Below are 22,793 nucleotides of genomic sequence, written 5' to 3'. Positions count from 1 at the left end.
CTTGTGTACCAAACTCTTCTCATAAGCACTCGGGGATTCACTTGGCACTCCTGAGGGTAAGCAACACTTATGCATTGATTCCAGCAAGTTCACCATGTATTCATGCACATCCTCCTGTCATTTTAAAATCAATATCATGCATGCTTGCATGAAAATTCAAAAACATAAGGGATTAAGAAAAGGTATCATCATCATGCTTATATATTTTAACACGAGCCCTATAAACCATAGATTTTCTTCGGCTATTTACACTACTTAATACCAATCAAATATACTACGCAATGATCATCCTAATCTGTAGCGAATAGAATGGATAAGAAAAAACCTTTAAACCTCCACTGAAAGTGGCAACTTATTAAATGTGCTCATCTCAACCAGCCATTATCCTAATTACTTGTATCTAAAAATTAAATCCCACTCACAGTGACAATACATAAACCACAAAACCTTCTGAAACAACTATGGAAGTCTTTGAACTTTATTTTCAATGAAGCAACTACATATCAGTGAGAGATCGATATCAAAGCAAAACGTGCTTCTATAACCCCATAATTCTGACAAATTCTCTCTGTTAATTCTCGATCCACACCATTCATCAACGAATCACCATTACACATTTTGCCATTCTTTTTAGCAGTTCCATTGGGTACTTCCAGGTACTTCTGGAACTGGTACCACATTTCTCGGATGTAGATGGACCAAGGTCCGATGAAAGACAAGAATCTTTATCCAATAAGAGTTCTTTACTGAGATTCTGGAGATCTACAGTGCAGCGTTTGCTCCTTTTGTGTTTCTTTTTCTTGCGTAAACCTAAGGATGCCTTGAAAAATTTTAAGCCAATAGGCATGGAATTAATCCTACACTTAAGAAGCTTCTTCTTCTTCAATTTCCTTTGGGATGCACAATCAGGAGCTTTTGCGTGTAAAGGTTCATTTGCCATCATTGACGCGGGTGTTTGACCATTATCACCAACATTTTCCTCTGCTGAAGTACCAGCAACACTATCATAAAGCTTATTTCCAACCTGGGAATGAAAAGAGAAACAACTCAATAGTCTATACTACATCTCATTGGAATTTATCCAATAAATACACATATATAGAAATCACCTGAGTTTCCTCACAGCTTGGCTCCTTGGCTGATTTTATAGGATCTGCTTTCTCTAACATTTTGTCACTGGAGCCCCCAGATTGAGCCATATTTGAAACCCGCTCCAGTGATTTATCACTGGAATCTCGGGAAGGAGTATTAATTGATGCCCCAGCATTCGAAACACCATTAATCTGAATGCACAGATGCATTTACAATTGTAGAAATAAGGATTAAATTCCACCCATTGGCAAACAGATGGACACCAGGGGTCCAAGCTGCAAAGAAACAACCAGTTACCTTCTGTGAGGTCTCAGTTGTGAGAATCTTGTTAGAGGCAGAGTTTTGGTGCCCATTGCAGTTGGATGATACAGTCACCGAGACCCCCAAATTATTCTTAAATTTGCTTCTCTTTGGTAGCAATAGTAGTGTTATTTTCATATTGGGATGCCTCCATTGCTATTCAAAGATGAAGCAGATGGCTGCAAGCTTTTTCCTTGACCCAGATTTGGAAAAGGCAGCCCACTGATGGGTCTTTCTGTAATGGTGACTTGAAAAGTTTCCAACACGGGCTCCTTTTTGGTACTGAGCTTTGCATTGGTATCCTCCCTGGCTGACTGGATGCTTCCTTCAGATGGCCTCCTTTGACAGCCCACCATTTACAGCATTCTTTTGTTTCACAGAAGAAGAGTCTGCCCCACATACTCCATTCTCAATTCGAGAGCTTTGAAGGTGTTCTTTGACTGTTGGCTCAAAATGAGAGATGGTTTATTCCATTGACATGGCTTTCAAGTCTCTCTGAACAACATCAATGGGTTTTTTAGGAGCAATTTCTTCTATCACGAACATAAAACAGCATGTAAGCCTTCTGCTCTAAAACAGACCTCTCATTGACTTGGACAACTGTTACAGGAAATAGGTAAGTAATTAGACACTAATTCTTCAAAACCAATACAAGCAATCCCATCCTTAATAAAGAGCTCCTTATAATACATTCTGTTAACAAGCAAGAGCTAAGAATGCAAAATATGGTTCTGGCCATCACAGACCCAGTCTCACAATTGGAGTCTTTACCTCTACCCACAAACATAACAAGGGATTAAGAAAAAGTATCATCATCATGCTTAATATTTTAACACAAGGCCTATAAACCATAGATTTTCTTCGGCTATTTACACAACTTAATACCAATCAAATAATACGCAAGGATATCCTAAATTGTAGTGAGTAGAATGGATTAAAAAAAATCTTTAAACCTCCACTGAAAGTGGCGACTTATTATGTGCTCATCTAACCAGCCATATCTAATTACTTGTATCCAAAAATTAAATCACACTCACAGTGACAGTACATAAACCACAAAACTTGAAACAAATATGGAAGTCTTTGAACTTTATTTCAATGAAGCAACTACATATCCATGAGAGATCGATATCAAAGCTAATTGCTTCTTAACCCATCATAAGAAATAAAAGTACAGCAGACACATGAATGATTCAGAAATCTGCATGCCTATATTATTGTGTTCATGGAGATAAAAAGCAAAAAAGAAAGGATTGATCAGAAATGAAGCCACTTACAAGAATTTCGATGCTGTTCACTCTGCAAGTATGCCGCTAAAGGCTCTGTAATGTCAGACACTAGCACTGAATTGAGAAAACAAGTATTTCCAAGATTTTCAAGACCAGCACCTGTAAGTCATACATATCATATAGATAAGTTTAGGTTCAACACAAAACCAAGTTCTCACAGCTATTACTAAAAAGAGTCATAACATTTGCCATTGAAAAAATTGACACCAAATTTATTCGAAATGCCAATTCAGCTAAATCAAGTCTTTGAGCTGAAATCACCAACTGATAACCAAATTTACATATCTTAAACTATGGCAGCATACATCAATCCAAAATAATACAAATATCATGTACATCGTATTCGATTATTTCATTACATTTGTAAGACATAGGACTACCAAAACCATTAATTCCAGTAACTATACTACAATTTTACTCCGCAACATAGCAATTCCCTCAAATAAAACCATGAAACTAACAAATACTCATAAATTACTGTTACCTAACGGGATTTCACTCCCTGTAACATACCAATTGCCCTTCAACAGAACTAAATCAAACTACAACGAAACGATCGAATTCCAACAAATTATCAAAACAGAAAAAACTCATTCAAAGCCATAGAATTAAAAAAAAAAAAAAAAAAAAAAAAAAAAAAAAAAAAAAAAGCAATCTTAAACACTAAAAACACTCACAATTCTCCGAAAAGTCATCCCAAAACTCAGCTCAGGTTCCAACCCACAATCCCAAAACTCCGACCCATCAACTTTCTTCCCCGACCCGCCACTCGGACCCTGTCCTTGACCCGTCCTAGCTTTCTTCTGCTCCGACCCACTTGGATTCAGTGTCTCCAATTTAAAATCCCATTGTCACCACCATTACTAAGCCCACTAAAGACTTTTCTAGCCGGATGAAACTCGATCCTTCTTTATAACCCAGAAAAGGATCCGGCTCCAGGATCCGAATACCCGCCCGCCACTTCCACTTGAACTTCAGTAATCATATTCTCCATCACTTGAAAATGAATGAAAATATTTGACTTTGGGATTAAAATTGAATTGAATTGATAACTGGGGTAAAGAAGATTGGAAATTAGGGTGGGTGTTGTAAAAAGCAGAGCAGAGCTGTTTCGGCTTCTGCGAAAGAGAAGGGATTAAGCGAAAGGAAGGAGCATTAAACCCTACTCGGTGGGGTAACATGTCATTTTTCTTTTGGTTGAGACTTGGGGATTTTTACTACTTTTGGGTGTAAATGTAATGATATTGATATTTTGGGACCTTTTAGATCGATTCGATAGTCTATTTTTTTTTTTTTCCCGACTCGATTGGAATTAAATTCTTGAGATGAAAACGGTCCACTTGAATTGGCGTTATTATTATTATTATTAATGTACAATAATAATAAAGATAGTGAATATATTATTTCATTTAATTTTAAAAATCTTTACTACGTTAATAATTAGAATATCATAGCAATTTGGGAATAAATTGTGGATAAACTTTTGAAATATTTCAAAGTATTTTTTATTAAAAAAATTATATAGAAAATGTATATGTCAACAAATTTACTATTATCTTATGAAACTTTTGGTGCCAATGGTAGTCCACAAAGAAAAATGATTTCCTCCGTAGCTACTTCTAATTATATGTAATATAATTTAGATATTGAATATAGTTTTTCATTAACTTCCATTAATATTTAATATATTTCTAATTAGAATATCATAGCAATTCGAGAGAAAAAAAGTGTTCCATAATTTTAATAAAAAAAATTAACGCATATGAAATATTTTCAAATTATATAAGTTTAGAACTTTGTTTAATGGTTCAATAGATTTATTTCATCATTTGACTTAAAGAAAATACATATTATTGAAAAAGAAAAAATTGACATACATGTAATATTACAATCATAATTCAACCACGAAATTATGGAAGATGGTCAATAACAAAGTAGTAACAGGAGATTATCAATTTCTCCACAAGATAAAACCGTGTTCGTCTCCAGTAAGGATTCACATACAAAATTCCAACAATCACTAAAAGCACAACTATGTAGGTCACCACGAAAGTGATATAGAAGATGTCCATCACCACGAAAGTGATATAGAAGATGTCCATGTCAACAAAATCATTATCATCTTCTTTGTTGTCTGCTGAAGCTCCAGGTGTCAATGATGGTGATTCCACTGGGTTGCAACTTTTGTTCAAAGGCAGTCCACAAAGAAAAGGGTTTCCTAAATAGCTACCTTCTTCAAAAGTTGCTAATTGGTTAATCCTTTCAGGTGTTTTTCCTGATAAATTATTGTGTGCCACACTGAAAACAAACAATGTGTATATCTCTACTAGATTTGAAGGAATTTTTCCATTCAAATCGTTGTAAGAAAGATCCAAGCTCTCAATTTGTTTGAGATTTAAGAATGTTATTGGGATTGATCCTGTCAAATTATTATGAGAAAGATTAAGAGCGTGAATTGCGGTTAGGTTTCCGATTTGATCAGGAATTTCACCGAATAATTTATTACAAGAAAGATCAATTCCAGACATAGATGTGAGGATTCTTCCCTTGTAGGAGTAGGATATACTTTTTTGTTGTGAACTGTATGGATTCTTCACTTCCGAATGGATTATCCCCTAAAAAAAATATAATTTTTATATCCATAAGAGCAGAAGTTATAGTTGCCTCATTCCCATTTTCTTCATGTAGGGCAGTGAAATCCAAGCAAGAGGGAATTTTACCATAGAGACTGTTTTGAGAGAGATCTAGCAAGCGTAGTTCTGTCAAATTGCACAATTGAGTAGGTAATTCATCTTCAAGATGATTGTTACCTAAGATAAGGTAACCTAAAGAAGAGAGTTTGCAATCCAACTTGGAATATTCCCTCTGAAGTGATTATAGCTAAGATCTAAGACCACCAACTGAGAACTATTAATGTAGAAAGCATCTTTTAGTTGTCCTTGCAATCTATTTCTTGACAATTGAACTTGCTTGATTCTTGAAAATTTAAAACAAGATGGAAATTTACCATAGATATTGTTATTTGAAATGTCCAAAATTTGAAGATCATCAATTTGACATAGTTCTTTTGGAATTGGACCTTCAAGTTCATTATTTGACATTGCAATAACTCCTAAAATTGATAGATTTCCAATCCATCTTGGGATCTTGCCTGAGAGATGGTTATCATTGAGATACAATACTTCTAAAGAATTGCAATTTAACAAGCTTTTTGGGATCTCTCCACTAAAATGACTACCATCCAGTTGTAATTCTTCTAAATTTATCAAGTTCATATTATTAAAGAATATATGACCTTGCAACTTGTTGTTTGATAACACCAATTTTTCCAGTGAGAAGCACCCTATGGCCAAGTGCTTAGGTATTCCGCCTGCCAACTCATTTTTTGATAAGTCCAAAACTTGCAAGGAGCTCATATTACCAAAAGAAGATGGAATGCTACAATTGAAAGAATTTCCAGAAATGTTGAAATAAAATAGCTTTGGTAGTTTTGCACCAATCTCTATTGGAATTTGGCCATGAAAGAAATTGATGGAGATGTATAAGCTTTCTAAATGCAAATGGGATTGAGATGGCAATGGGAAAGTTCCTGAAAGAGAATTATTAACTAGCAAAAGTGTTTCTAGCTGGGTATTGTTGGACAACAACCAATACAGAAATTCTCCACTCAAGTTCATGTGGGAGAGATCAATATTTTGTAGGTCATGTTGATGGTAAAGAAATTTGGGAAAAGTGCCAACATTTCTACAACCAGACAACGTGATGGAATTTAATTGGAATTTTGGGGTCAAAGAATATGACATGGTTTCAACATATATTTGATTATTTTCACTCCTGAAATCTTTTGAGGTTTGAAAGGTTAAAAAATGAATTGAGTGATATTGGGACTTGCAACTAATTGTTTGAAATGTTAAGGACTTGGGTAGATGGTAGATCCTTAAGGGAAGATGAGGAGATGTTTCCCGTAATTTGATTGGAAGAAATATCTAACTGCTTAAGTGAAGTCAAATTTGCCAAACATGGAGGTAAGGGACCCCACAAATCATTATTGTCAATATTCAACTGTTGCAAATGCACCATCTCACACAAGCCTGAAATAAAACATGTTATTTAATTATTAACATATATAATTCATAAACATTTACATCAAATATCTTATTATGGTAGGCATGATTTTAATATCATTTTTTGTCACTATTTATTGTTTCAGTTTCATCAATTAATAGTGATCACTTTAAACTCATCATTAATTTTTTGAATAGTTTATTATTATGGTGGACATGATTATCATCTTTTTTGTCACTTTTTCATTTCAATGTAATCTATTAATGCTAGTGAATACATGAACTAAGTAAATGTTTATTTATTTATTGCATATATATTTATTTGATTTACTAACCTTGATCATATAATGTGCCATTGAGTCCGCAATAAGACAATGATAATTTCTTAAGAGAAATTATCGGTTTAAAGATTTGAGAAAAGTTGTGGTTGAGAGTAGTTTGCTCCATGTCCAGACTTTTCAAATTTCTGAAATAAATAGAACCTACACATTGACATGAATGTATGTGAATTTCCATAAGCAAATGTTCCAAAATTTGAAATTAATAAAACCTATACATACTAAAAAACAATATTAAATTAAAAAAAAAATATCAAGCTCAATTGCACATTCTATTGATCATTTTTGTTACTTTTAAAGATTAAAATGAATTCAATCTAATCTATTCCAAAAGATGAAAGTTCCCACAATTTTCAATATTTTATTGCCAACATTTAAGGCTAATTAAAAGCCTTCTCAATTAAAATATAAATATTTGATCTCATGGAATTCCCATATCTAGAATATTATAGTAAAAGAAAAATTAATTTTCAGTACGTATAGAAATTAATATTAGATTTCATTTTTGTAAATATTTCATTTTTTCCACATCTAACTTGAATATAAAATTTCAAGAGGTGTTTGATCCACATATATGAATTAATGCAAATGAAATTAATCTTGAATTTACCTTGAACTTGTGAGATGTAATTGAGTTCACAATCTCTCATTGATAAATGTTTTAGTAAAGTGCAAGTTGCAACAGTTTGTAGAAAACTTATGTGGAGCTCAGAATAATCCAAGATCAATTCTTCCAAGGTGGTCAAATTATGCAACTCTGTTGAAATAGTGCAACAAATTTAAATGATGCTAGGTAAGTAATTGACAAATTATCAACAATTATGTTTTAACATCATAACTTTAACTTATTTCTTACCTCGAGTAATCACTGTTCGATTAAAACTATTACACGAAAGGTCAAGTGTCTTTAAGGATGGGAACAATCTCAATGTTGATTGTAGAAAAACGGTTGCATCAGTGGTTTCAATACCACTATATAGAGAAAGGGCATTTAACTTCTTCAAGCCTCTATAATCTGTAAGTTAAAAAACTGAATTATAATTAACAATCTTTAACGTAATGCAGGGAATGGATTTTACAAAGGAATTTATTTTTTTCTAAAACTCAATTCTCATATTTTGCAAATTAAATAAAATAATATAATATGTTTTTACTAGCTGGAGTACAAAGATTTACGAAACACAATTTTTTCTTTTATAAAAAGAATTAGTATTAACCTCAAAAATTGTGTTATGCGTTTTTGAAAAAAAAATAAAAAAAGAAAACTTAAAAAACATACAAATAACTTTATGGACTTAATGGTTTATAGAAATTAACCTTAGTCTTTCTCTTAATAAAAATAATTCTCTATTTTTCGAATTTAAAAAAAAAAAATTGTTTGCTAGACAGTTTTGAATATCAAGATTTAGATGAACTTTTTTTTCTTAAAAAAAAAAAGAAAATTAAACTCAAGAATTATCTTTTTTAATTTGTAAAATAATACCTATTGTAGCATTAATATTTATTTAATATTTCATTAATATCAAAACTGTTGTCAAATACACAATCAGGTAGAAAATTGAGAGTTAAAAATAAATTGATTAAATATTATTACTTGAGTTTAGTTATGGGCCTGTAGTGATGGAATGAATTGAATACCTTTGGAGTTGACAAATTTGTCAATCTTATTCCAATCTATGTACAACTCCTCTAAGTTTTTCAAGGAACATAATCCTAGGAAAAAATGAATAAGAGTTAATTAAAAATTGATCATAAGAAGACATTAGGAATTTTATCAAACTTACCTTCAACATCAACAGTTCCATTCAATCCAATGTCTTCTAGATACAGATATTTTAATGAAGAGAGACCACCCAAAGATGATAATATGCTATTGCTGAGGTTGTTATGACTTAAACTGATAACCTTCAAGTTGCTCAAACCTGAAAATAGTCAAACAATTTTACAAGAGTAAACACTTTCATATATTTAATTTTAAAAAGTCCAAATTACTTTTATATATTTATATATTAAGATAATATGTTTATATTTTCTATTAATTTTATAATATGAACTTATAATTAATGTTTAAATAATATACATTATTCATAAATAAAGTATTAATACTTGCCTTAATTATTACGTCAGTTAATTAAATGAGGCCTAAAATAAAGTATTTTAATGCAAGAACCATATTTAACGTCAATTAATATAGTAATTACTAAAACAAAATTATTATATAATGACATAATGGCTATATATAATTGCATTAATAAATATAAGGATAAATTAGTAAATACATATATAAAATTTTTGTTTGGATTAATTAAATTATAAAAACAATCACAACTTCATTTTTTCTTTCTTTCAAATCATTCTCTATTTTACAATTTAAAAACCTAAAAATAGAACTAGTCTGTGTATTTGAAAATCAAGATTCAGAAGATTTTTTTTTTAAAAAAAAATTGAACTCAAGAATTTTATTTTGAAAATTAAAAAAAAAATTACATAATACGATAAATCCATTTTTCCCTACATTTTTTAGTTAATAATGTCAAAATTCATTAACAAGAAAAAAAAATTTTCATTTTTATTTTAAAAATAATTTAACAAAACTATTCTTGATATTCCTTTATATAAGAGTCTCACAAAAGTTAAAAGTATCCCAACTAAAACGTCAAAAAACTTTTTAGAATATATTTTTTCATCATTACCTTTGGCTTTGGGCCTGACAAATTGGTCAATTTCATTATAGTTTATGTCCAACTTTCTCAAGGAATGTAACCCTATATATAATTTAGAGTATAAAGATTTATGAAACACAATTTTTTCTTTTATAAAAAGAATTATTATTAACCTCACGAATTCTATTTTTCTAATTAACTTTAGTAACGGACTGTGGTCTTAATGGTTTCTAGTAATTAACTTTAGTCTTTCTTTCATAAAAAATAATTGTATTTTTCGAATTTAGAAAAATAAAAATAAAATTGTTTGCTAGACAATTTGAAAATCAAGATTCAAAAATTTTTTTCTTTTAAAAAAAAAAGAAAATTAAACTCAAGATTTAAGTTTCGTAATTTTCAAAGTAATATTTATAGTACTTAGAAATTTTCTTTTTTTAAAAAAAAAAAAAATTACCCTACATTTTCAAGTTAAAATTGTCAAATGCATTTTATTTTAAAGATAATACTAAATATTCAAATTATACCTATTTCATTAATATGAAAACTATTTTCAAATACACAATAGAATAATTGATTTTTCATTTTAATTTTAGAAAATGATAATGTAAAAATAATTTTCCATAGCTGTGGGCATCACTTAGTATAACATTCTCAAATATAGTGTCTTTGTATTAGAAATTTGAGAGTTGGAAATAAAGTCATTAGATATTATTACTTAAGTTTGGTTATGGGCCTATGTTGATGGAATGAATTGAATACTTTTAGAGTTGACAAATCTGTCAATTCTATTCCGACCCATGTCTAGCTCCTTTAAGTTTTTCAAGGATTGTAATCCTGGGAAAAAATTAAACAAACTTAATTAAAATTTGATCATTAAAAAGACACGAGGAACATTATCAAACTTACCTTGAACATCAACAGTTCCAACCAAACCAACACTTATCAAATACAAAGATTTTAATGAAAAAAGATCAGCCAACGAAGATAATATGCTATTTTTGAGGTTGTTATAACTCAAATGGATAACCTCCAAGTTACTCAAACCCGAAAATAGTTAAACCATTTTATAAGATTAAAATGTTTCATATATTTAATCTAAAAAGTCCAATTATATTGTAAATTCACCAAAAAAAAAAAAAAAGAAAAAATTAGTTGAAATTATGAGAATGAGAAGCTAGCTAAATTACCTTGAATATTAATAAACCCATTCAAATTATTCAGTTGTATATCCGAATAAGATGTTATTATAGGGAAGTGAACCAGTGAAGAATTTTAAGATATATTTATAATAATTTAAAATCTTAATTTCTACAATTTGATTTCATTAAAAATCTTCTAACAAGGGGAAAATGGGAATTTTCAACCCTTAAAAAGACTTTGCCATCTTAATTGGTGATGCGTGCTGTCCACTCTTTTCAAAGGAGCGTGAAAGTTTCATATGGAGTGCTCTTTGGTTTATTATTTTCTTTCACATACATTCCTAAAATAACCTTCCTTGTTTAGTGCATAACAAGTAAAAAAAGTAGGTAATTGCGTGGGTGTTCTAGTAATTATAGTGAAACATTTTCTGCTGGCCTGGTTTTAAAAACTGAATCTGGCGGCATGAGATAATGAGTGGGGCTTTTACTGGTTTTATAAATATTGATGCAGTTTTTAACAGTTGTGATATTTTGTTTGGGAGAAAACTGTGTGGCTGTAATCGAGAGCTTGTATTTGCTCCAAAGAAGCTGTAAATTGTGATCATGTCACAAATACTATTACTTATTACCTTTGGGGCTGACAAAATGATCAATCTCATTCAACCTCATGTCCAACTCTTTCACAGAATGTAATCTTAGAAAAAGATTAAACAATTTCACCATGTTAAACTCTTTCATATACATAATTTAAAAGTCCAGTTAGCAAAAATTTTAAAAAAAAAAAAAACAGTTGAAATTAAGAAAATGAGAAGCGAGCTTATTACCTTCAATATTAACAACTCCTTTGAATCTATTACCACTTAGATCCAAATGCTTTAATGAAGAGACACCAGCTAAAGATGATAAAATACTGTTGTTGAAGTTGTTGCCTCCTAAATTCAATTCCTCCAAGTTACTCAATTTTGATAGCCTCTCAATACCTACAAATACTCAATCATTTTTCAAGCGAATAAATTGCTTCATGCATATTATCATATAATGTATCACAAAATTATTCACAATATATTGAAAACATAAATCAATAATCATAAAATTAACAACTCCATAAAATACGTTGAAATCCTCAAATTTAATAGTAAATGAGAGATTTTGTAGGGATTTGTAGTAACTCATGTAAATATGCATATCCATTCTTCCACTTCTCAGCAATGCACGGTCAAGCTTCTCAATGTGATTAGTTGTAAACACAAAAATCCTTTCACTCCCACAACATGACCATATCCCGTCAGTAAAATTCAATAATCCTGAAAGAGTAATCGAGTTATTATTATTGCCTTCATCACCAACACCAACACCACCACCACCATCACCACCACCAGACCCATATCAGTAAAATTCAATCATCCTGAAAGAGTAAAATTCAATAATCCTGAAAGAGTAATCCTGAAAGAATGGATATGCATATTTACATGAGTTACTGTGCTTACCCTGCATTGTTGATTTTGTTGAAGAATTATTTGGATTATGAAGAAAGTGATTTGGAAAGTGGGATGTTGATGGATTTGCAGGAGGTTATTGAGAAAGCTGAGATGACTCCAGCTGATATCAGTGAAGCGTTGATTAAGAACAAGAGGAATAAGGAGAAGGCAGTGAAGGAGTTGGTTGAGACATTGAAGGTGAGAGCTGAGAAGAGGTTGAAGAATGGAGGCTTGAGAGAGAAGAAGAGTAATTCAGATTTTGTTGAAGAAGAGGAAGAAGAGCAAGAGAAGAGGGCTCTTGAGAGTCCTAATAAAGAAGAAGGAAAAGATTTTGATGAAGATCACAACACTTGCAAGAAGGAACGTGATGAGGAAGATGAACGTTCCCATCTACAACATTCTGAATTCTCTACCCAATTGTAAAGATAGCCATAAGGATCAGGGAAGAAATGTTTAAGTTGCAGGAGAGCAGTTCTCTCTTCCTCCCAACAACCCTCTCCTAAAGAGACCAACATCATTACTAACAACACCCAAAACCACTTACAATCCATCTCTTAATACACTCAAGTTTTGTGACTCACAACAAACTACTTCTACGCTATTTATACAAAGAGGCACCAACTAATGTTTGGATTTCCTTGTCTTTTCCATTAATAAGATTTTTTTTTCTTTTTTTTTTTTTTTAATACTCTAAATTTTATGTATTAATACTTTAATAAACTGTCAGTCTCTAAGCATCAAGATAAACATTTAATATCAATTGGTTAAAAAAGAAACATTAAATTTTAGCTTCTAGTTTTATGTTATCTAAATTAACAAAATTATAAATTAAAAATATAAAAAATAGTTTTTCTTATTAATTTTTTCCCTTCTTATTTTAAAGATTATAATTTTAGCTGTCATTGACTAGTTGTCACGTTCACTTTTCCAAGTCAATGTAATTGGTTAACACTTATGGCAAAACGGGTTATTTAAATAATTTCATTTTTCTATAACAAAACAAATCTATAAAGGGCTTTACAATAATATTTAAAATCCCGCTCTTGTAATCAATTAAGAATATGTTGTGATTTCATAAGATCTCAATTGTATAGATTGAAATTAAAATTGTAATTTTCGCTACTATTAATTATTTAGAAGTCTATTTTTTGCTAATACAAGTCTATCATAAAATGTCATTATTTTTCAATAATGTTATTAATAAAAATAATTGTATTTTTCATTTTTGTTTTATTTTTTTTTTTAACCTATCGTTATCATCCCATAAAATTCATTTGATAAATTTGGTTAAAAAAAGTTAAAGAAAAAGAAAAGAAACAAAAAGCTGAGAAAAAGGGGTTAAATTCCTCCTTTAGAATTGATAAACCAATAAAATTTATTATTTTTATTTATTAATTTTAAATTTTTTATTAAAAAAATGCCATGATGTCACTTCTCATATTTGTCGTAATTAATGAATAGTTTTCAAAATTCAGGTATTATTATAATTTGGCTTATTTTTCTGTTCTTAGAGATAATTTGCATTAAATCAATATATCTTTATTTTATTTGTTTCATGTTTAATACCTATTTTAGTAAAAAATTATAAGTTAAATAACACCACCATGATAGAATTTGATGTGGGTCTGACTCCTCACCCAATAAAACCTTATTAAGTGAGGAGTCAAACCCACCTTAAATTCTATCATTAACGTTTATATTTCCATAAAATTGTAAAAACTCAAATCAGCTCAATCAACTTGTCAATTTATGTAAGTTGGCATTCCAAGTAAGCTAATTTTCCAAGTCAAGCTACTCAATTAAAAGCTATGGCAAAACGGGTCATTTACGATAGAAATTATTTTTTTATTTTCTACCGAAAATTCCATTCTCGGCCAATCTCCAATGTTTTTTCTAGCCTACCAGCACCTGAATTAGCTTCCTATCCCTTTGATCGTCAAAAGTAAAGCCTCACTCTGCCTCTTAATAGTCCCAATCAAAAGTTACCAATTTGGAGGGAAAAAAAATAATGCCCATAAATTGTAGATATGGAGAAAAAAAAATTATAATAGTCAACAAAATAATTTGGAGGAATATTTATTATTAGTAAACGATTTACTACCAATTTTATAAAAATATTTATCAAATTCCCAATCCGATTGACTGCAATAAGTCATTCACTCTGCCAAATTTCATTTTTTTATCTTTTGTGGATATTTACAATCTTTTTTTGAGTCCAAAAGTTTGAAAGAACAAAAATCTGAGAAAGATGAAAAATAATAATAAGATAATGCTAAACTTTTTAACACCATAACAGTATTTATTTTAAAGAAGGAATTAAAGAAAGAATGAAATAGTTTTCTCTGAACTTAACTATAATATTTACGTTATATTATATTTCTTTAACTCAAATTTGAAGCGTAACAATAATGCAAGAGGCATCACTCTCATGAAAGCAAACCCTTTTCTTATTCATTGGAAGTTAGTACAATTTTTCCAATCCTTATTTGGTCCGTGTTTCAAAAGACTTTGAGTCAATGTTAATACAACAATTGTCTCTTTTTTTTCCATTAGAACATTTTCCATGAACATTTTGTCTTGGTTTTCAGAAATCAGAAGACTTGGAGTCAATACTAAAAGTTTATTATTTACTGTTATAAATCTATCGTAAAAAAGTTAAGTACTATTTATACATTTTTTTTGTTACAAATCTATTGTTGTAATAATATAAAATTCAACAACAAACACGTTAAATAGGCACGTATGCATGACTACAATACTGACATACTTGTTAAATAATAACATTTAAACACTAAACAAAATAATGTTTGTTTTATAGATGATACTGAATGATATAATAAAGATCTGAAAAGATAGAAAACTGATGTGATGACACATTGCAACCATATAACACGGCTTGACCTCTTAGTGATTTATCAATTTCAAAGTAACCAAAATTTATTTTCTTTTGGAAGTTTTATTACAATCTCCACACTTATTGATAAGATGTATATGAAAGAAACGATCGAGAATTATTGGCTCATCAATTTCATAAAATCAATTACCACGACTTGAGCTCCTTTAATGATTTTTCAAGTTGCAATACAATTCTCAATCGCACACTTGTTCTTATTAGGAGACTTTGAATAAGTTTTAGTCATTCAAACAATATATGAAAACATAAATCAATAATCATAAAATTAACAACTCCTAAAATACGTTGAAATCCTCAAATTTAATAGTAAATGAGAGATTTTGTAGGGATTTGTAGTAACTCATGTAAATATGCATATCATTCTTCCACTTCTCAGCAATGCAGGTCAAGCTTCTCAATGTGATTAGTGTAACACAAAAATCCTTTCACTCCCACAACATGACCATATCCGTCAGTAAAATCAATAATCCTGAAAGAGTAATCGAGTTATTATTATTGCCTTCATCACCAACACCAACACCACCACACCATCACCACCACCAGACCATATCAGTAAAATTCAATCATCCTGAAAGAGTAAAATTCAAATCTGAAAGAGTAATCCTGAAGAATGGATATGCATATTTACATGAGTTACTGTGCTTACCCTGCATTGTTGATTTTGTTGAAGAATTATTGGATTATGAAGAAAGTGATTTGGAAAGTGGGATGTTGATGGATTTGCAGGAGGTTATTGAGAAAGCTGAGATGACTCCAGCTGATATCAGTGAAGCGTTGATTAAGAACAAGAGGAATAAGGAGAAGGCAGTGAAGGAGTTGGTTGAGACATTGAAGTGGAAGCTGAGAAGAGGTTGAAGAATGGAGGCTTGAGAGAGAAGAAGAGTAATTCAGATTTGTTGAAGAAGAGCAAGAGAAGAGGGCTCTTGAGAGTCCTAATAAAGATGAAGGAACAGATTTTGATGAAGATCACAACATTGCAAAGAGGAACGTGATGAGGAAGATGAACGTTCCCATCTACAACTTCTGAATTCTTACCCAATTGTAAAGATAGCCATAAGGATCAGGGAAGAAATGTTTAGTTGCAGAGAGCAGTTCTCTCTTCCTCCAACAACCCTCTCCTAAAGAGCCAACACATTACTAACAACACCCAAAACCACTTACATCCATCTCTTAATACACTCAGTTGTGACTCACAACAAATACTTCTCGCTATTTATACAAAGAGGCACCAACTTGTTTGGATTCCTTGTCTTTTCCATTAAATTTTTTTTTTCTTTTGTTTTTAATAGTCAAACAATTTCATAAGATTAAAATGTTTCATATATTTAATCTAAAATGTCCAATTGTATCGTAAATTCACAAAAAAAAAAAAAAAAATGTTGAAATTATGAGAATGAGAAGCTATCTAAATTACCTTGAATATTAATAAACCCATTCAAATTATTCAGTTGTATATCCGAATAAGATGTTATTATAGGGAAATGAACTAGTGAAGAATTTTAAGATATATTTATAATAATTTAAAATCTTAAATTCTACAATTTGATTTCATTAAAAATCTTCCAACAAGGTGAAAATGGGAATTTCCAACCCTTAAAAATGGCTTTGCAATCTTAATTGGTGATGTGTGTTGTCCACTCTCTTCAAAGGAGCGTGAAGGTCTCATACGGATTGCTTTTTGGCTTATTACTCTATTTTACATACATTCCTAAAATAATCTTTATTGTTTAGTTCATAACCCGTAAAAAAGTAGGTAATTGTGTGGGTGTTCTAGTAATTATGGTGAAACATTTTTTTCTGGCTTGGTTTTCAAAACTGAATCTGACAGGCATGAGATAATGAGTGGGGCTTTTGCTGGTTTTATAAATATTGAGACAGTTTTTAACGGTTGTGATATTTTGTTTGGGACAAAATTATGTGGCTGTGATCGAGAGCTTGTTCTTTCTCCAAAGAAGCTGTAAATTGAGATCATGTCACAAATATTATTACTTAGTACCTTTTGGGGCTGACAAAATGGTCAAATGTCAATCTCGTTGTAGTTTATGTACAACTCTTTTAAAGAATGTAACTCCGATTAAACAATTTCACAAGGTTAAACTCTTTCATATACATAATTTAAAAGTTTAGTTTACCAGAAATTCATAAAGAAATAGTTGAAATTAAGAGAATGAGAAGCTAACTTATTACCTTTAATATTAATAACTCCTTTAAATCTATTACTAATTAGATTCAAATACTTTAATGAGGAGATACCAACTAGAGATAATAAGATACTGTTGTTGAAATTGTTGCTTTTTAAATTCAATTTCTCCAAGTTATTTAACCTTGATAGCCTCTCGAAACCTACTAATACTCAATCATTTTCAAGCGAATAAATTGCTTCATGCATATTATCATATAATGTATCACAAAATTATTCAAAAAATATTGAAAACATAAATCAATAATCATAAAATTATCAACTCCATAAAATATGTTGAAATCCTCAAGTTTAATAGTAAATGAGAGATTTTTTAGGAATTTGTAATAATGTGAAATTGTTGAAATCCTCAAGTTTATTAAAATCATATGGTACTAGCTAGATGCAAATACATTTACAAGAAATTAAATACGAACCTAAATGTAGAAATAAATTAAGTTGAAGAAAGGAAGACAATTGAACTTCGTTCTCAATACAATCAGCTATATTGTTGTCACTTAATTTAAGAGATTGTAGCTGTTAGAAGGCAGAAAACAAAGAAGCATTTATATACCACTCTCTCAAATTCTAATCCCTTGTACGAGTAAGATCGAGTTTGATTACTCTACCAGTGATGTTGTCACATGTAACACGTTCCCATCTACAACACTCTGAATTCTCCAGCCAATTGTAAAGATAGCCATAAGGATCAGGGAAGAAATATTTACGTTGCAAGAGAGCAATTCTCTCTTCCTCCCAACACCTCTCTCCTAAAGAGACCAACATCATTACTAACAACACCCAAAACCACTTACAATCCATCGCTTAATACACTCAAGCTTTGTGACTCACAACAAACTACTTCTACGCTATTTATACAAAGAGGCATCAACTTCTGTTTGGATTTCCTTGTCTTTTTCATTAATAAGTTTTTCTTTTTTCTTTTTTTAAATACTCTAAATTTTATGTATTAATACTTTAATAAACTCTCAATCTAAGCATCAAGATAAACATTTAATATCAATTGGTAAAAAAAGAAACATTAAATTTTACCTTATAGTCTTCAACTTCTTAGAGTGAATTTTTCTAGCTGAATTTGCTTTGGCGTTGCCGTGACTGAATTTTGCCAGCTGAATTTGGGGTGGTGTTGCCGACACTGAATTTGTTTTGGCTGAATTTGTGGTGGTGATGAAGGGTGATGACATCTAGTGTTTAGAATTGTAGTAAAATTACCTAGTTAGCCCTTATTTGTATTTCTACTTCTTAAAGTAATGTGAAACGAACATAATTTTCCAATTCACTACACTTAATTAGCTGAAAGTCTAATGACACAAGTCATCTAAATTATACTTTAATTTCTATCAACAACTATTGATCTTGACTTGAAAAATTGCTCTGACTTTTGTGTTTGCTACACTAATTTTGCAGGCCCAAGACTTCTTAATCATAGATAATGTCACTATTTCTTTTCTCTTTTATCGATCATAAATTTAAGTTAAAATATTTTATTCTAAAATATGTGAAATGCTCTTAATTTTCAGGTTATAACAACCATTGACCTAGACTTGTGTTTGGAAGAATTTATTTCTTAAATTATGTGAAATGCTCCTAATTTCAGGTCTATCAACAACATTGACACTAGACTTGTATGCTTGGAATATGGGCTTGATTGATAAAATCAAAAACACGGCTTGACCTATTACATATTATAAATCTCAAAGCGACCAAATTTCAAACCGTTTTAGGAGCTAGACTTTAAACTTTGAATAAACGATGAATTAAAAAAAATATCCTTGTCTATTATTTCTAGTCGATTTTTCATTGCTCAAAATTCCAAGTTTATGACTCATAATGAATCAACTGTTCAAATCTGAATTTCCACAAATATGATTTGATCAAAGCCATTATTTTTTATTTTTTGAAAAAAATAGTCCTAGAAGTACCATAGCACACGCTGTATTATTTCTCTACCAACTAATGTGGAAAATCTCCCCTAAATTAATGTGAAAGAGACTGGTTGCTTTTTGTTTGTTGTTTTTTTGCTTTATCAGTTGTTAATTTTAAATTTCATGAAAGTTAAATTTAAATTTCATATTGTTTATTATGCAGAAAGAGAAAAGATTCCCCATGGCTTTTCAAAAGAGGTAGCGGCAACACCCTAACAGTTACCACAGTGTTACTGAACACTGTTACAAGATCCAAGCATGCTAATGCAAAACCCTATTTATTGTTGGCAACTGTTGGGTGTAAATTGTAATTTTTTCTATTGTTTAGGAGTTGACAAGAAATCTGGTTTATAAGTGTAATTTTATTTATTTATTTATTTTTTGGATCTTTAAATTTTTTAGGTGAAGTGGTCCAATTGAATAGAGTTGGGCTTATTTTCGGAAGATTTTTGAATTTCTAAACGAAGATGCAGTTTGGAGAAGAGTATTAACATTATTATATTAAAAAAATAGTACCCATAGCGCATGCTGTATTATTTGTCTACCAGCTAATGTGAGAGTAATTTGTTGCATTTTGGCTTGGTTAAAAATTGTTTAATGGAAGATTTAATTTCTGTCAACAACCATTGATCCTGACTCGACAAAATCAACCATTGGTGTTAAGCAAAGAAAGAGAACAGATTAGTTTCTGAAATGCAACAGCCACGGCAAGCACATCAACTAACTAACTTACTATTCAAAATTCAGTTAATATTTAGCTCATGGAGACTTGAACGGAAAATGTTGCAGAAGCTGTTAAAGTTATATACTTTCTCACGGTAGCTTAAAGTTCCTTTAGTTACTTAAACAAAACGCTGCGTTTTGTTTATACTCTGAGTTTTGAAGAACAAGCTACTCATGAAGATCAGAAGTACAAAAAGAACAAGCTAGATAGATGCTCGGGTTGTAGAGTGTTTAAAGGCATTTATGATTTGTGTTTGATTAGGAGGCCAGCTTGTACTCAAGGTCATGTATATAAACAATTGGGTCATGTATATGATTTGTGTTTGACTTTCAGCTTCTCAGAGTGAATTTTGGTGGCTGAATTTGCTTTGGCGTTGCCGTGAGTGAGTTTTGCTAGCAAAATTCTGGGCGGTGTTGCCGGCACTGAATTTGTGGTGGTGATGAACGGTGATAACGTTGATGAATGGTGTAACATCTGGTGTTTAGAATTGTAGTAAAATTACAGATCATTAGAATACTGAAGATATCTTTGTGGAAACACTAATCATATATTATATGAATAGCTTAATTACGCTAAATTTTTATTTCACATCCTTGATTATTTTTTCTGAATTGTAATTCAAGTAAAAAGGGAAAAATAACAAAGCCATAAAGTAGCATTAAAGTGCTTGAAATCCAAAATTTCTTAATACAACAATCTCTTTATGACTACTTTTAAATCCATTCAAACACTTAAACCTTGAGCTCAATAAAGTAAATTTCCTCACTAACAGAAAATTATTTTTGCAGAATATATATAAACATATTATATATAACAAGAAGCAAGATATGCATATAGTTTTGTCAAAAGAGAGTACGAAAGTTGGAAAAAAGAAGTTAAGAAAGTATACAGAAAAAGCTTTAATTAGAATTTTGAAAAAACTCTATGATTAGAACTTAAACACCCATGATAATACAATTAATCCTGCCTAGATTTAATTTGTACATATGAATCTCTCATCATCAACTATGAAACTTTTTGAAATCATCAATGAGTAGAACTATAAATGCTACACATTTATAAGAGAAAAGTTCAATTCTTACTTTATTCAATCTATACTTTCATCAACCTGTATGTCAGTGATTCTATAGATTGTTGAATCCTGGTGTCATCTGTCGGCTTCACTTTCTGGCATGCCTCATGTAGATACTGAATCCACGACCCAAATTGGCAATTGAAGGAGCTACGGCCAAAGATTTAGCAACACATTCAACCCATCTCCATACACAAGCAATCCCGAGCAAGTTTGTTGCCCATGGTTGGACATCGATTGTTCGTACCCGCCTTTTTCTCATTATTTCATAAAATGTTGTTCTCATGGTTGAAAAACTAGTCTTCTCGACAGAGGCTATGATGCCATGCGCCACTGCCTAAATTTTGGCCGCAAAAGTTATGCCTTTAAGACAGAAGTATTTGATCTAGAAGTTGCTAGTCTTGGGACAAAAACTTTGGTGTTTCCTAAAGCTATCACCATTGCTTTCTAGGCTTGGNTATCCTGACAGAAGTTTTCTCTAGAAGATGTGCATTATTCCAATACCGAGTCGAAAAAACACATTTTTCTAGTAGTATAATATTAACATTAGATAAATTTGTGCGCATAAATGTCACATGATGGTTTTTATATATAGCAATTGGGCAAACTATTGTAAACACGAAACTTGGGAACATCTTTTTTTTTTTTTTTTTTTTTTTTTTTCTTTTGGGTGATCGGGGTGTCCGGGGGTGATCAGGATATCCGACCCAACTTGCACACACTTTAACTAATTCTCGAAACCCTAAAATTAACGGTCGAATAAATCTCTAGTAATTACTCCTATCAACAATCAAGATGAATAGAACATATATAGGACCTCTTAGATAATACTCCAAGAATTCCTATTCAACCACTCGGCCACCCAAAGGAGATTAACTTAGGAATACCTTATTGGTTAAATAACATGTATAACATCACATGTTTTAGGAGCAAGACTTTAAATTAGCATTCTGTCAATCTCAAAGTGATCAAATTTTCAAACCGTTTTAGGAGCTAGACTTTAAACTAGCATTCTGTCAATCTCAAAGTGACCAAATTTTCAAACCGTTCTAGGTGCTAGACTTTAAACTTTGAATAAGCGATAACCTAAAAAATTATCCTTATCTATTATTTCTAATCGCTATTTTCTCATTGCTCAAAATTCCAAGTTCATAGACTCAATAATGAATCAAACTATCTTAAATCTGAATTTCCACAAATATGATTTTGATCAAAGACCATTATTTTTTATTTTTTGAAAAAATTAAGCTTAGAAGTACCCATAGCGCACGTTGTAGTATTTGTCTACCAACTAATTTGGAAAATCTCTCCTAAATTAAAGTGACATTAATAAAAAAAATTTAATAAATAACCGTCATTTTTTTTTATATTTTTTTTTTTAATTTTAAAATAAAAATGGTTCTCCTCTCTTTTATATAAAATTTTTATGTTAGTTTTTTATTTAATTTTAAAACAGGGTTTTCTCTTTTTAATTAAATTGTTTTATTAGTTTTTTGCTTTTCTTATTTTCTTATTATTTTTAATATTTACACTTTGAAATCAAATAATTTTATTGATTTTAACTAATCCATCATTCGAAAGCCGTTCTCCTTTAG

At 30.6% G+C, this 22,793-nt stretch overlaps 2 protein-coding genes across 2 annotated transcripts; both read right to left on the bottom strand.

The window, feature by feature from the left end:
- Positions 1–451: 451 nt before the first annotated feature.
- On the bottom strand, positions 452–2,004 carry LOC116132664. The gene is made up of 3 exons (XM_031418332.1): positions 1,390–2,004; positions 1,110–1,283; positions 452–1,024 (listed from the first exon to the last, which is right to left on the bottom strand). The coding sequence occupies exons 1-3, from the start codon at positions 1,528–1,530 to the stop codon at positions 596–598; spliced, it is 744 nt and encodes a 247-aa protein (XP_031274192.1). The 5' UTR covers positions 1,531–2,004; the 3' UTR covers positions 452–595.
- Positions 2,005–4,493: 2,489 nt separating this feature from the next.
- LOC116132712 (receptor-like protein 1) lies at positions 4,494–12,270 on the bottom strand. The gene is made up of 13 exons (XM_031418380.1): positions 12,267–12,270; positions 11,710–11,865; positions 11,515–11,616; positions 8,868–9,005; positions 8,722–8,796; positions 7,940–8,098; positions 7,694–7,840; positions 7,081–7,227; positions 6,673–6,772; positions 5,689–6,119; positions 5,346–5,440; positions 4,778–5,296; positions 4,494–4,747 (listed from the first exon to the last, which is right to left on the bottom strand). Exons 1-13 carry the CDS (start codon positions 12,268–12,270, stop codon positions 4,592–4,594), a joined length of 2,229 nt encoding a protein of 742 aa, XP_031274240.1. The 3' UTR covers positions 4,494–4,591.
- Between the last annotated feature and the right edge of the window lie 10,523 nt (positions 12,271–22,793).

Source organism: Pistacia vera, unplaced genomic scaffold, assembly GCF_008641045.1.
Source record: "Pistacia vera cultivar Batoury unplaced genomic scaffold, PisVer_v2 Contig259, whole genome shotgun sequence".
Lineage (NCBI taxonomy): Eukaryota > Viridiplantae > Streptophyta > Magnoliopsida > Sapindales > Anacardiaceae > Pistacia > Pistacia vera.
This window is presented reverse-complemented; position numbering and strand designations above follow the sequence as displayed.